The 14,411-nt window shown below is 45.9% G+C and overlaps 1 protein-coding gene across 2 annotated transcripts in view; it reads left to right on the top strand.

The window, feature by feature from the left end:
• Positions 1–14,411, top strand: part of ABCC4 (ATP binding cassette subfamily C member 4) — a 219,713-nt gene that overhangs the window by 64,146 nt on the left and 141,156 nt on the right. Inside the window, exons 1-5 of one of the 2 annotated variants that reach the window (XM_047756443.1) lie at positions 552–595; positions 2,663–2,752; positions 4,223–4,386; positions 5,962–6,087; positions 8,244–8,493. In XM_047756443.1, the coding sequence (XP_047612399.1) occupies positions 2,687–2,752; positions 4,223–4,386; positions 5,962–6,087; positions 8,244–8,493 (606 nt within the window). In that variant the 5' untranslated portion in view covers positions 552–595; positions 2,663–2,686. Of the gene's footprint in view, positions 1–551; positions 596–2,662; positions 2,753–4,222; positions 4,387–5,961; positions 6,088–8,243; positions 8,494–14,411 lie in introns of those variants that run through there. The other variant, XM_047756442.1, reaches the window with a different exon arrangement.

Genomic DNA, 14,411 nt, shown 5'->3' with positions numbered 1-14,411 from the left:
ATGGTCTGTATTGGTGAACTTACAATGTGTGCTTGGAAAAAACTGACTTACCTTTGCTGGGCGTGGTGTTCATAAATGTCACTTAGAGCAGAGCAGGTTACTTGTTTTTAAGCAAATGTTTTGTATTCTTACCGGTTTTTTTTTTTTTTTTTGGTCTATTAGTAGCAGTTACCAAGAAAAAGTACGTTGAAATATCCAGCTGTGACAGTGGGGTTTTCTGATTTTTCTCCATATTTCTCTCTGCTTTTGTCACATGTATATCAAAGCTCCGTAGTTGTAAACTGACAGCCTTATCTTTTCTTTTTTTGTCTTTTTGCCATTTCTAGGGCTCTCCCGTGGCATATGGAGGTTCCCAGGCTAGGGGTCGAATCAGAGCTGTAGCCACCGGCCTACGCCAGAGCCACAGCAACTCGGGATCCGAGCCACGTCTTCGACCTACACCACAGCTCACGGCAACGCCGGATCCTTAACCCACCGAGCAAGGGCAGTGATTGAACCCACAACCTCATGGTTCCTCATCGGACTCGTCTCCAACTTCTCCACAATGGGAACTCTTGACGGCTATATCCTTATGAAATGTCCCTCTTAATCTCTGGTAATTCAATTCCTTGTCTTTAAATCAACATTGTCTGATAGTAACATAACCACTCCTTGTTTCTTGTGTGTGCTGTTTGCGTACCCTATCTTGTCCCATCCTTTTACTTTATTTAAAGTGCATCTTGCATATATAGAAAGCTGGGTCTTTTGTTGTTGTTAATCCAGTGTGGTAGTCTCTGTCTTTTAATTGGAGTATTTGTCTCTTTGCATTTAGTGTAAATACTGATGTGCCAGGGTTTAAGCCTTTCACTTTACTATTTTCTATTTGTTTCATCTGTTTTTTCCCCATTCCTGACTCTTTCAACAGTCAGATAATTTTTAATATTACATGTGGATTCCTCTGTTGATTTGTTTAGTAGTATCTCTTTTCATGTTTGTAATTTTGCTTTAGAGATCAAAATAGGCATCTTCTCTGTAAGTCTCTTTTGTGTATTAATATTGGAGTACTTAATAAAATGTTAATCTATATTAATAACACTCTTACCCTTTGCTATCCCTTGTGCTATTAGTATATTTATAATTTAAAGATCAGGTTGGCCGCTGATAAAAATCTCTTAGACCATCTAAAAAGGTCTTGATTTCACCCTCCCCATTTGAAGGACATTTATTTTTGTTGGTTTTAGAATTCTGGGTTGCCTGGACTGTTTCAGTGGCCCCTAATTCTCCCTTTCTTCAGACAATCCCCTGGCCAATCACTTCTGTACTTTAGTTTTTCTGATTAACTTTCCTAAATTGCAAAAAACATTCACTGCTCTGGATTGCCTTCCAAACCTTCTAGCTATTTCCTAGACCGCGTTTCTGGCCAGATTTTCCCTCCCCCGAGTCTCCGCATGGCTTCCTCTCACCCACAGTGACCTTCTCTTCTCTGCATGTAGTTTCTCCTCTTCATCTTCCAAGCTCCGCCCTCGCCACAGCATCACTTGTGGAAACCTGCAGTTCCTTTTGCTACTGAATTTACAGTTCTGTTCACTTTTGAGTTACAGGTGTTTGTGCATATCTTGTCTCCTCTGTAAATTCAGGAGGACGTGATGCACCAGTCCCTGTATCTCCTGGAACAGCTGGTGTCTTCCACACAGAGAGTAGATAATAAATATTTGCCATTTATTACACTCACAGGAGTCCTATGATTTTATGCACAGTATGAAGTTGTTTCTATTCAATTAATAAGGAAACTAACACCAAAGTGTCAAGATGTCACACACAGAATTAATGATTAATTCTCAATTTATAGACCAGTTCTCCTAATTTCATTCCTTAAGATAGCCGCCCTACTCTCATTTAATTTGGCTCACAGTACTTCAGTTGACTCACATGAACCTACATCCTTTATACTTTCGGTGTGTTCAAATTCAATGAAAAACAGGGTGATGGGAGTTCCCGTCGTGGCGCAGTGGTTAACGAATCCGACTAGGAACCATGAGGTTGCGGGTTCGGTCCCTGCCCTTGCTCAGTGGGTTAACGATCTGGCGTTGCCGTGAGCTGTGGTGTAGGTCGCAGATGCGGCTTGGATCCTGCGTTGCTGTGGCTCTGGCGTAGGCTGGCAGCTATAGCTTCGATTAGACCCCTAGCCTGGGAACCTCCATATGCCACGGGAGTGGCCCAAGAAATGGCAAAAAGACAAAAAAAAAAAAACAGGGTGAGGGGTTTTGCTTCTGCCTCCTAGCTTCTGTTTGCTGTCCTTGAGGGCGTGGTTGTTGCCACGTTGAGGAGCTGATGGATGAACCAGGTCCCTGGAGCCCTGCTGTCCCATCCTGCTCCTCTTGACACCACTCAAGTCCCATGAAAACATACCTCATTTTGCTATGTTCTAAGAGTGACTTTGTGAGAGTTCTGTTGTGGCTCAGCGGTAATGAAGCCGACTAGTGTCCATGAGGATGCAGGTTCGATCCCTGGCCTCTCTCAGTGTGTTAAGGATCTGGCATTGCTGTGGCTGTGGCGTAGGCCAGCAGCTATAGCTCCAATTGGACCTCTAGCCTGGGAACCTCCATATGGTACAGGTGTGGTCCTAACAAACGACAAAAGAAGAGTGACTTTGTATCATTTCTCTTTCTGGCTCATATTTCAGGCCCTTCGCCTGAGCAACTTGGCCATGGGGAAGACGACCACGGGCCAGATAGTCAATCTGCTGTCCAACGATGTGAACAAGTTTGACCAGGTGAGCTGTACTTGAGGGATCCTTCTTCGTTTCCTGCTGATTTTACTGGGATTGATTTTAGCTGGCTGGGAGGTTCGATGCCAGTGTTTGGGTTGGTCAGGAATCAGTGGTTGACATAAGACAAGGGTTCTTTTTATCCAGTGCTCATCTCGTCTCTGTGCAGCTTAGAGGTAATAATGTATATTGTCCCATGGAAGCGAGTTTTATTTTCCAAGTAATAAACAGGCAGCCATGTCCCTGAGGGTCCCCCTGGAGGGCCCTTCCTGGCATGTTGTGCTGCTGTTGCTGCTGGACTGTCTGCTCCTCGTCCAGGTGGTATGGGCTGGGGGCAGGGACTGTTCCTCCCCCTTTTCCCTGTTCGGTGCCTGCTGCCCAGGGAGCCTTTGGGAAATCATTCCAGATGGGGGGTCCCCAGTCAGACGCAGCCTGCTCTCCGCTGTCCCCACACTCTTTTTTAAAAAAACATGTATCTTATAAATGTATTACATTACCCACTAGTAATTGATGGATACTAAATAATACAGGTTTACCGGGGCAGTGGTGGCTGAATTTGGGGGCAGAGAAAATATGGAGAAGCCCTGAGCTCATCTCTGGTGTAGACAGAATTGAGATCTTCCTTCCTGCTTCTCCGGTTCTCCCTGGAGGACCCTGTTTTGGGCCCTGTGCTGCCCCAGAACAGCTTCATCTGGGGCGGATGCTTGGACCTCTGCTTTAGCAGGTGGAAAACCCAGTGTCGTCATTTCTCTTTAGGTTCCTGTCTGTTCTTTCAGAGCAGGTTGTTTCTATACTGTGTCCTTAGTGTTTTTTGGTTTGTTTTTGTTTTTTAAGAGCCGCTCCCACATCATATGGAAGCCCCAGGCTAGGGGTCAGGTCCGAACTGTAGCTGCGTCACAGCCACAGCAATGCAGGATCTGAGCCGCGTCCGTGACCTATACCACAGCTCGTGCCTACTCGGGATCCTTAACTCACTGAGCAAGGCCAGGGATTGAACCTACATCCTCATAGATTCTGGTTGGGTTTGTATCCCTTGAGCCACAACGGGAACTCCTTGGGTTTTTTTTTGTTTGTTTGTTTGTTTTTATTTTCCCACTGTACAGCAAGGGGGTCAGGTTATCCTTACATGTATACATTACAATTACATTTTCCCCCCAGCCTTTCTATTTTTTTTTTGTCTTTTTTTGCTATTTCTTGGGCCGCTCCCGCGGCATATGGAGGTTCCCAGGCTAGGGGTCCAATCAGAGCTGTAGCCACCGGCCTATGCCAGAGCCACAGCAACGGGGGATCCGAGCCGCGTCTGCGACCTACACCACAGCTCACGGCAACGCCGGATCATTAACCCACTGAGCAAGGGCAGGGACCGAACCCGCAACCTCATGGTTTCTAGTCGGATTCGTTAACCACTGCGCCATGACAGGAACTCCTCCTTGGTTTTTATATAGTCCTAAGAGGCTTTGTCTTTTTCTTTTTAAGGTAACGGTATTCCTACACTTTCTGTGGGCGGGGCCACTGCAAGCTCTCATAGTGACTGCCCTGCTCTGGATGGAAATAGGAATATCGTGTCTTGCCGGAATGGCGGTTCTAATTATTCTTCTGCCTTTGCAAAGCTGCTTGGGGAAGTTGTTTTCCTCACTCCGGTAAGAGAAACACTGCTTTAAAAAATAGGCAATATGTACATGGTAACATCTATAGTCTAAGTGATGCTTTTCTTGAAAAACATCTGTTTGATCTCTGTGCGTGTTGTAGACCCTTCAGGCTTATCCACTGGAGGCTCCAGCGTTAAGCTAAAGGCTGGTCTTGAAGGGGAAAGGCAAAGGCATTCATTTGCTGGCTTCCCAGACTAGCTTTTCAGGCACCGAACCTGAATAAATATTGTCCACCATACAGAATCAATATTGTCCTTAAGCAGAATTTGCCTGTGTACTAAGTACCTCACAAAGCCCATTTCTGGCTGGGTATATTTTTGTTATTCTTATATTAGAGCCATTTTCAGGTATATATGTTCCCGTCTTGTATGTTTTTGTTTGTTTTAAATTGCTGTAACCATGGCAGCTGGAAGTTCCTGGGCCAGGGATTGAATCCAAGCTGTAGCAGCTGTGACCCCCACATGAGGCCAGGATAGAGCCTGCACTTCCATAGCGACCCAAGCCACTACAGTTGGATTCTTAACCCACTGTGCCACTGGTGGAATGTCATTCTTTTTGTGTGTGTGTGTGTGTGTTTGCCTTTTATGGGGCTGCTCCTGTGGCATATGTAGGTTCCCAGGCTAGGGGTCTAATCCGAGCTGTAGCCGCTGGCCTACACCAGAGCCATAGCAACACAGCATCCAAGCCTTGTCTGCGACCTACACCCCAGCTCACGGCATCGCCAGATCCTTAACCCACTGAGCAAGGCCAGGGATCGAACCCACAACTTCATGGTTCCTAGTTGGATTTGTTAACCACTGAGCCATGATGGGAACGCCGGGAATGCCATTCTCATCTTGCTTTAATTCAGTGTTTCCATTAAGTTATCAGCATCCTAAGGGCAAGGTCAGTCTTAATTATGTTTTCTTAAAGCTCCACATTCTCAGCAGCATATGTGGCAAAGAGCCTCGTGGTGATGAGTTAGACCTGAAGCAGGTCCCAGAGGGTTGGAGGAGGGTCATTGTCCAGGTTGTAACGTGATGGAGATGCTGTTCTGTTTGAGGACATTGAGGGTTTTTGTGGTGGTGTGGCGGAGAGGTTCCTTTATGCATGGTATTTTTCTCTGCTTGGGATTTCCTTTCTTCTCTCTGCCATGTAGAGAGTTCAGCACCTGGTTCCAGGGGACTGAGTTTGTGAAGCTTTTCTTGCTCACCTTTCCCAGGTGGAATTAATAGCCTCTTCTTGGCTACTCCCCAGCCTTTTATTCCACAGGCAGTCTTTTCCTGTAAGATTCCTTTCTGCCTTCTCACCCAACTGTGAACACCCAACAGTTTATATGCGACTCCTTTCAAGTCTTCCTTAGCTGATCCTGCAAGTTCTCCAAGTTTCTTGTTGAATAATTGGGCTGGAGGGTTGGCTCATTGAAGTCTTTCTCTTTTGTACTTTGAGTAGGACCTGCCTGTGTCATCAGCACAAAAGGGCTGCAGGGAATCACATGATTCCTGGTCCCTCCCTGTGCCCCCTGCTGCTGCTACAGAAAGTTGGGCTGTGGTCACTAAGGTTCACCTCTCATGTGTGTCCCCTTAGGAGTAAGACCGCAGCTTACACAGATGTCAGGATCAGGACCATGAATGAAGTTATAACTGGCATCAGAATAATAAAAATGTATGCTTGGGAAAAGTCATTTGCAGACCTTATTGCCAGATTGAGAAGGTAAGTTTTTGTATATATCACACCATATTTTCATACTTTATTTCTTTTTTTAAAACTTATTGAAACCAGCTATAATGGAAAAAAATAAAAATCATTTTATATATACAAAAAGAATACATGGTAAAGAATTTAAAAGCAGCAATAAAATCACTTAAAATCCGGAAAAAATAAAATAAAATGATATCACAAAAAAATTAATATTAGAAAAGATAATAAATGGCCAATTTACTTAGCTGACAGAAAGAGGAAAACCTTTAAAAATAAAGAACTGGACAAATAATATGAACAGGAATTTCATAGAAAAGTATATACAAATGGCAAACTTTAAAAAAAACCAAATACTGTGATTATATCCTTCAAAATAAAAAAGTCAAATAAAATGAGATTTTACTTTTCAAAAAAAGGTTTTATTGAAATAGGAGTTCCCATCGTGGTGCAGTGGTTAACGAATCCAACTAGGAACCATGAGGTTGCGGGTTCGGTCCCTGCCCTTGCTCAGTGGGTTAATGATCTGGCGTTGCCGTGAGCTGTGGTGTAGGTCGCAGACGCGGCTCAGATCCCCCGTTGCTGTGGCTCTGGCGTAGGCTGGCAGCTACAGCTCCGATTCGACCCCTAGCCTGGGAACCTCCATATGCCGCGGGAGCGGCCCAAGAAATGGCAAAAAGACCAAAAAAAAAAAAAGTTTTATTGAAATAGAGTTGATTTACAAGGTTACGATAATTTCTGCTGTTCAGCAACGTGTTTCAGTTACACACGTACACATGTTTATTCTCTTTCAGATTCTTTCTCCACATAGATTTTTTTTTCTTTTTTCTTTTTAGGGCCTCAGGTGAGGCATGTGGAAGTTCCCAAGCTAGGGGTCGAATTGGAATTACAGCTGCCGGCCTGCATCACAGCCATAGCAACATGGGATCTGAACCTTGTCTACAAACTACAGCACAGCTCACGGCAACGCCGGATCTTTGACCCACTGAGGGAGGCCAGGGATCGAAACCTCAACCTCGTGGTTTCTAGTCGGATTCGTTTCTGCTGGGCCACGGTGGGAACTCGTTGTTTCCTGTTTAACTGCATGATTTAGAAGCCTCACTGTATTTTCACATTAGGGTGCCTTTAAATACTATCCATTCCACCCCCTGCATGTGGCTGTGGGCTTAAGTAGAATAACGGAGATATGATTTTATCTTATACTTGCATTTCTTATCTTCTTAAAGGAATAAATTGTGCTTCATGTACAGAAATGAAATATTTCCAGATATTTAATATCCTTAATCCCAAATAAGGAATGGTTCTAAGATGTTAATATTTGACATGATATTTAAACTAAAACTGTACTTGATGTTAATATAGCATAAATGAGAAGATTATAGAGTTTGGATATACCTGTATCAGCCCAGACTTCATGAATCAGTATTCTTCCATTCCAGGCAGACTATGAAAATTCTGTTCTTTTTACTTTGCTTTACGTTTGTAGTCTTTTCCCCACCTTTCATGATGAGTGTCTGCTGAGTGCTTATACTCCAGCACAAGGGGCTTATACCTCTCTGCAGCACCCTGTCACCTCTCACCTCTGCACCCTTGTGGGTGCCCCTCCCTCTGCCGGGAACACACTCTCATCTTCCTTCTTCTCTGGTCTCCGCCACGCCTGACCCACGCCAGCTCGTCTTCTGAGGTTCCACGTGTGTGCGACTCGCCCTGACTCCACAGCTCTTGGTTCCAGGCTCTGCTCTGTGCTGTGGGGGCTGCGTTGGCTGCCTCTGTTTAATGTCTCAGTGTCTCCCAGGCTTGGGGTTGTTGCTTCTTTTCCCCCATGAGTTCATGAGCTCCTGGAGGGGCTGGGCTGTGTCTTTGTCATCAGTGAGGAGCCGGCACAGGACCTCCAGTACTCATTGCTTGTTCAGACTGGTCTTATTGATCCAGAATGTTTAAAAGTGTGACCTTAAGCCTTTAATTCCTGGAAGCGTGACAGGGTGATGAGGTGTGTGGTCCTTGTGTCGGACAGACCCCCGGGTGTGCACTGTGTAGGGTCTCCATGCTGTGGGGTGCCTTCTCCTAATCTGTGTCCACCCCCTCGAAAGGGGCCCCCCACACAAGGCTCCAGAATTCATGACTTGGTTGTTGATGCTTCTTTAAAACCTGTTTCCCACTGTCTTTTCCAGGAAGGAAATTTCCAAGATTCTGAGAAGTTCTTACCTTAGAGGAATGAATTTGGCATCGTTTTTTGTTGCAAGCAAAATCATCGTTTTTATCACGTTCACCACCTACGTGCTGCTTGGCAATGTGATCACAGCCCGCCGCGTGTTTGTGGCCGTGACACTGTATGCCGCTGTGAGGTTGACAGTCACCCTCTTCTTCCCTTCAGCCGTTGAGAAGGTGTCAGAAGCAATCGTCAGCATCCGAAGAATCAAGGTTTGGTGACAAATAACTTTTAAATATGTAGGTGGATTTTATGTCATATGTCACTGTGTGTAGTTAGGTGAGAATTAACGCTCTCAGTGCCAGAGCTGGTTGTCGTTCCGTGATGTCCTGTGTTCTCCCATGCTCCCGTGTCCTGTGTGTAAGGTCTGTGCTCATTTATGGGCAGCAGTGGCAGCGGCACAGGGCTCTGGGTGTGCAGTGATGACGGCAGGTGATTAAAATGTCTCAAAGGAGGAGCAGCAAATAGATCCACCTCCTGTGCTGACTAGCATGACTGGGTAGCGACCGTGCGCAGTCCTGGGGGAGGAATATGAGTCCTCTCTTGCCCCAGAGGGAAAGAGGTTCCTGAACCCATTTTTATTTTTATTTTGTTTTATTGTTTTTGCTTTTTAGGGCCACACCTGGGGCACATGGAGGTTCCTAGGCTAGGAGTCCAATCAGAACTACAGCTCTGAGCTGCATTTGTTATCTATCTACACCACAGCTCACGGCAGCACCAGATCCTTAACCCACTGAGTGGGGCCAGGGATCGAACCTCAACCTCATGGTTCCTAGTCGGATTCGTTTCTGCTGCACCATGACGGGAACTCCGAAGCATTCACATCTTGAAGTAGTTGTTGAACAAAAACTTTTTTCTTCTCGATGTTAGACCCTTTTTAGCCCATACAGTTTCTGCAACCCTTTAAAAAGTTTTTTTCTTTGGTACATTTGAATCACCTGGCATACTTATTAAAACTGAATGATCATGGAATTCTTTGTGGTGCAGCAGAAACAAATCCAATTAATATCCTTGAGGGTGCAGGTTCCATCCCTGGCCTTGGTCAGTGGGTTAGGGATCTGGGGTTGCCATGAGCTGTGGTCTAGGCCGGCAGGTGTAGCTCCGATTTGAGCCCTACCCTGGGTACTTCATATGCTGCGGGTGCGCCCTAGCAAGGCAAAAAACCAAAAAAACTGAATCATTGCACCTTGGAGTTTTTGATTCACTAGGTCTTGGCTGGCGTCCCAGGTATCTGTGTGTTTAGGAAATACTTCTGTGTCCCTGAAAAGAAACGACATTTTGGAAACACTGCTCTAGTTGTAGGAAAAAACACAAAATCCAAAATTGAATTAAGCAAGTATAAAAGACATTCTGATCATGTGGAGCTGAGAGGAAAAACCCATCTTGGTTTCTGCTAGACCTTTTGGGGGGCAGATTTGCACTTTATTCATCCATTCAGTCACTTCCTACCTGAAGCCTGGCTTGGTGCTAGTTGTATATATACTGTGGCCCGTCAGCAGATGCAGAAAAGTCCTTTCTGCTTGGAATTTATGTTTTATCAAATGGGGGGTTAATAAAGAATCCAGTAGTGAAACTTGCTGTTGAGGTGTGTCCTTTGTCCTTGGCAGTTAAATCCAAATGGCCATGAGGTGTCTTGGCTGCGTTGCTGCTGTACCTTTGGAGGTCTTGCTTCCTGGGAAGGCTGCAGAAATGACCTGACGAATGATGTGGGGGGGGGGGGTGCGCAGGAGGCGGCAGACCAATGCTTTGTGTTTTCCTGGGGATGGGGATGTGATAAGGGCTTTTAGTGCAGAAGAAGGGGAACCATGCATTTGAGGCTGCAGAGTAGAGAACGCTGGAGGCCTGAGCCGGGGAGTGTACCGGACCCTACAGGAAACGTCAAGGTTGTAGAGTCTCAGAGCTCACCCTGGCTGCGGCCTGGGGAACAGGTTAGGGAGGTGTGGTGGGGGGGGGGATCCGTAGGAGAAGCAGGGCCACATGTCAAGAGCCTAATGCGTTATGAAGTCTATGGACAAGGTGATTTTTATTTATTTATTTTTTTTAAAAGGGTAAAATAGACTTGGCCAGATTTGAGAGTCGTTCAGGGCATGTGTTGAGTTGGGTGGGGGTCGGGGAGTGAGTTGCTTTGGGTTTGGGGGCTAGAAAATCACCTGGATTCACCAAAACAAGGAACACTAGAAGAAGACCAGATCCTGGGAGGTGAAGAGCATGAACTTGGTTTTGAATTCACAGGGTTGTTTGCTTTAAGTCTCACTTCCCATGACCAGCCATGGGCCTGATTCAGCCTCCTTTTTTAACGGTTAGTGGGCAGTAATCCGATGCTCCGTTTTCTTCCTTTCTCATCTCTCTCTTAGATGTGTTACTGGCCACTGAGAAGGCAGAAAGGGCAGCGGGAGGGAAAGAGAAGGTCAGCCCAGTGGACTGAACGGATGTCAGGACTGGGCGACTTTGTCTGTGGATGCGCTGAAGGCGTGGTAGCCACGTCGAGTGTAGAGCTCATGTGCTGTTAAGCCCCGCTGCCCCGCTACTTCTGCAACCTGGGACTCAGCAGATTGGATGGATTTGCACTCAGGTCATGTCTGGGAGCCTAGGAAGCAAATTTACCACACCTGCCCACCTTGGAGGGGGCGCAATAGTCCGTACCCCCGGGCAGTCGTACCTGTGGCTTCATAGTGGTCGTGTCTTGTTGTTTACACATGCTTTTTGAGTTCCTTTTTTCCATGTTCCGAAAATGAAGATTTATTATGACTTTAAAGGCTAAAGAATCAAGTCCTTGTGTTTTTCTTTCAATAAGGAAAGGAGACCAAAGCTCTTGGCATTGAATGACTCAAATAGGATTATAAATATCTTGTCCTAACTTCAAAGCACTAACATTCTTTGGTGACGTCCACATCCAGTAAAATGTGTCTCAACCGTTCACAGAGCCGCTTAGATTTTCCCCTGCCAGCCACTCAGAGGTCTGTCTTTCTGGCTGCAGTTGTGATGTTGATACTTTCCCGCATGACCTGTTCTGGGTCTGCACTTCATGGCTCTAATAGCAATTTAATTTCAGCGTTTTCATCAGCCTGAGTACAGGGGAAAAATGCAGCCCACATTTCTGGCACCTTTACAAGCCGGTCATGTGTTGACCGGAGTTTCATTTAATCCCTGGCGGATTGTGACTTCGTTCCCCACTCAGACCTGTTCTTTGTGGAGGAGCGTTGAATAGATTTAATTCTTCACTTAGGACTTAGTTTTCCTTCCCTTCCTGCCTTCCTCCCTCCTTTCCTTTCTTCCTTTTCTACTATACATATATTGGGCTGAGAGTTGTCTGTCTTGATGACAGGCTTAAACTGAAATTGGAATTTGATTCTATGTAGACAAAATGTGTAGCATATATGTATAAGCTTTTGGTTTTGTTGCTGTGTTAGCTCAGAATATGTAATCAATGCAGTCAGTGGTTGGACGGATGTGAACCAGCCACACAGTCTGTTCCTTTAGCTGAGACCCAGGATGGACCGACTCTGTGCAGGGGTCAGTCTTTGTTGGAGTCGGGGCTGTGTAAGTGTCTGAATGATGCTCGTGCCCACCTTCTATGGGACTCCACATCCCTGTGGGGATTCAGAGGTAGGGAGGGCAGTGCCAGCTGCTAATATCCTGAGCTGGTTCCCAGGAGGATTAGCATTTGGGATGGGCCGGAAGGATGGGGGGATCAGTACTCAGGGTATCCAGGCAGGGGCCCCCTGGGGAGTGTGGACTTAGGTGCTGATGGGTCCCTGGAGGGTGCTGAGCCTGGTGGACACTCAGGTGTTGTAAAGAGACCAGGAGGGGGGATGTTGGGGGTAGGTGTGGTGGTGTTGGGGAGACTGGGGAAGGAAGCAGCAAAAAACGTTGTCTTGGTATTTGAAACAATGATCAGTGAGATTCTGAAATTATGTTGGTTCAAGAGGAAAGGAGAATTGGGAGAGATGTGAGCTGTGGCAGAGCAGGCGAGAGCTGGTACCTGACCGATGATGGGGGAGACTGTGTGGAGAGAACTCAGGCTGCGATGCTTGACAGCCTCTGGAGGGTCCTCAGACTGCTGTCTGTCCATCCTGCTTCCTGCTGGGCGCGGGCTGGGGCGGGTAGCAGTAGCCGTGCCCTGGGTTAAGGTTCTCCGTGAGCCTGGATAGAGGAGGAGGGAATGAGCGGACCGCATCTCCCACCAGCTGGTCTTTGAGAGAAATGCAGCCATCCCGTCTTCCTGTTCCTGCACAGAAGCAAGTTTTCATCCTCAGTTATTACCTGCTGTTCTTTTGAAGCAGAAGATTGCAGACAAGTTTGTGGCTTTAGGGCATAATAGATGAAGGCATCAAAGATGTAAAAGGTGTCTATGATTTTTAGGGTAATGGGTTACTATTTTTGTGTTGTTTTCTTTCTGAAACACCCTCACATGCTTGTTTCAGTTGCCTCCTAAATTGGTTGGGATTCTGTTTGCCTGTAGGTCCCAGAATTACCCTTTACCAAAACTGCTTACACAGATAGCTTTTTTTTTTTTTTTTTTTTCCCCATCATGCAGGAAGCCTTGTAAGGCGCTGTATCATTTTCCTGGGTTTAAGTACCACACACCAGGTGGCTTAAAGCCACAGAAATTTATTGTTGACAGTCTTGGAAGCTAGAAGTCTGAAATCAAGGTGTCGGCAGGGTCATGGTCTCTCTGAATCCTATGAGGGGGGAATCATTAATTCTGGTGGTCGTGGGCAAACGTGGATGCTCCTTGGCTTGTAACTGCCGTCACTCCAGCCTCTGTCTCCATCATCACGTGGCTGTTTGCTGCCTGTGTGGCTGTTTCTGCATCTCTCTCATAAGCACACCAGTTATGTTGGATTCAGGGCCCACCCTGTATGGTCTCATCTGCAAAGACCCCATTGCCAAAGAAAGTTGCATTTCGAGGTAATCGAGGTTAGGACTTTAACATATCTCTTTGGGGGATAGACGGTTCTCCCTATAACAAGTTCCATGGTTAGGATGATCCAGACTCTTCCTCTCTTGCAACTCCTTGTTCCTCCACTGCGCATGGCTTGACCAGGCTGGCAGCCTCCAAAGCCCGGCCATGAGGTGGAAGAAGATTCCTGGACATCGTCCCTTTTTCACTGACCTGGATTTAATCACATGGCTGCACTTACCTGCACTGGAGACTGGAAAGAAAGGTCCTCCTTCTAGGCTGCCACGTGCCAGTTACACATTCGGGGCGCATTACCATAGAAGGCGAGGAGCTTTCAAGGACAGCCAGCAATCTCTGCCTCACGTTCAGTGTTCTTTGGTGGGGAGGTGGCTCAGTCTCTTAGTGGGGATGATTTCAGGTCTTTATTCAATTTTTTCTACCCCTGTAACTTTTCTCATTGAACTATGTGTAGTATTTGCATGTCAAGAGGGAGTTTTGCTATATATGATTAGGACTCGGTTTTATTCAGCTGAACTGCATTGAATTGGTATGAAAACAGCCAGAAGTGGAAGATGTGGCCATTCCGGCTGTTGAGGAGACAGGGCACTAAGAAGAAGTGATTCTGAGAAGATGCTTATAAAATAGTTTTTAAGAAATAGAAACTTAGAGATAGAAACTTTACAATGAGAGAGAGAGAGAAAGAAACTTAATAAGAGCACTTTGATTTTCGAGGAGTGACTTCACCGAGAGTTAATGATAAGCAGCGATACGGATTTGATACACACGAGGAGGAAAGCAGAACATCCAGTTTTCCTTCAGTGTCACCGCCATCATCGATCTTGTGTTCCCAGCCTTTCCTGGGCCACGGGATTCCTGAAGGCTGAGGAATGGCCTTCCTCTCTGTGTTCCTAGCATTGTCAAGTGGTGCTTGGCACATGGTGGGATTGAGTAAATATTTATGGAATCGTTTCCTACCAACTACTCTATAACAATAGTTAGCAAGCCCAAAGTCACACAACACATTCAGAAATGTTCAGGTTCTGAATGTGTTGGAGCTTGGAGTCATATTATCTCCTTGGGGAGGAACCAGTTCACTTGTTCACTGTTACAAAGATAGCCTCATGGCCTGGAACTAGAATTTTTATATATACCATATATATATACACACACACTGTTTATACTATATACTATATATACACGCACACTGTGCTATATATACTATGTATA

This window comes from Phacochoerus africanus, chromosome 13, assembly GCF_016906955.1.
Source record: "Phacochoerus africanus isolate WHEZ1 chromosome 13, ROS_Pafr_v1, whole genome shotgun sequence".
Classification (NCBI taxonomy): Eukaryota; Metazoa; Chordata; class Mammalia; order Artiodactyla; family Suidae; genus Phacochoerus; species Phacochoerus africanus.
The sequence above is the reverse complement of the archived record's forward strand: the minus strand, read 5'-3'. Positions and strand labels throughout refer to the sequence as shown.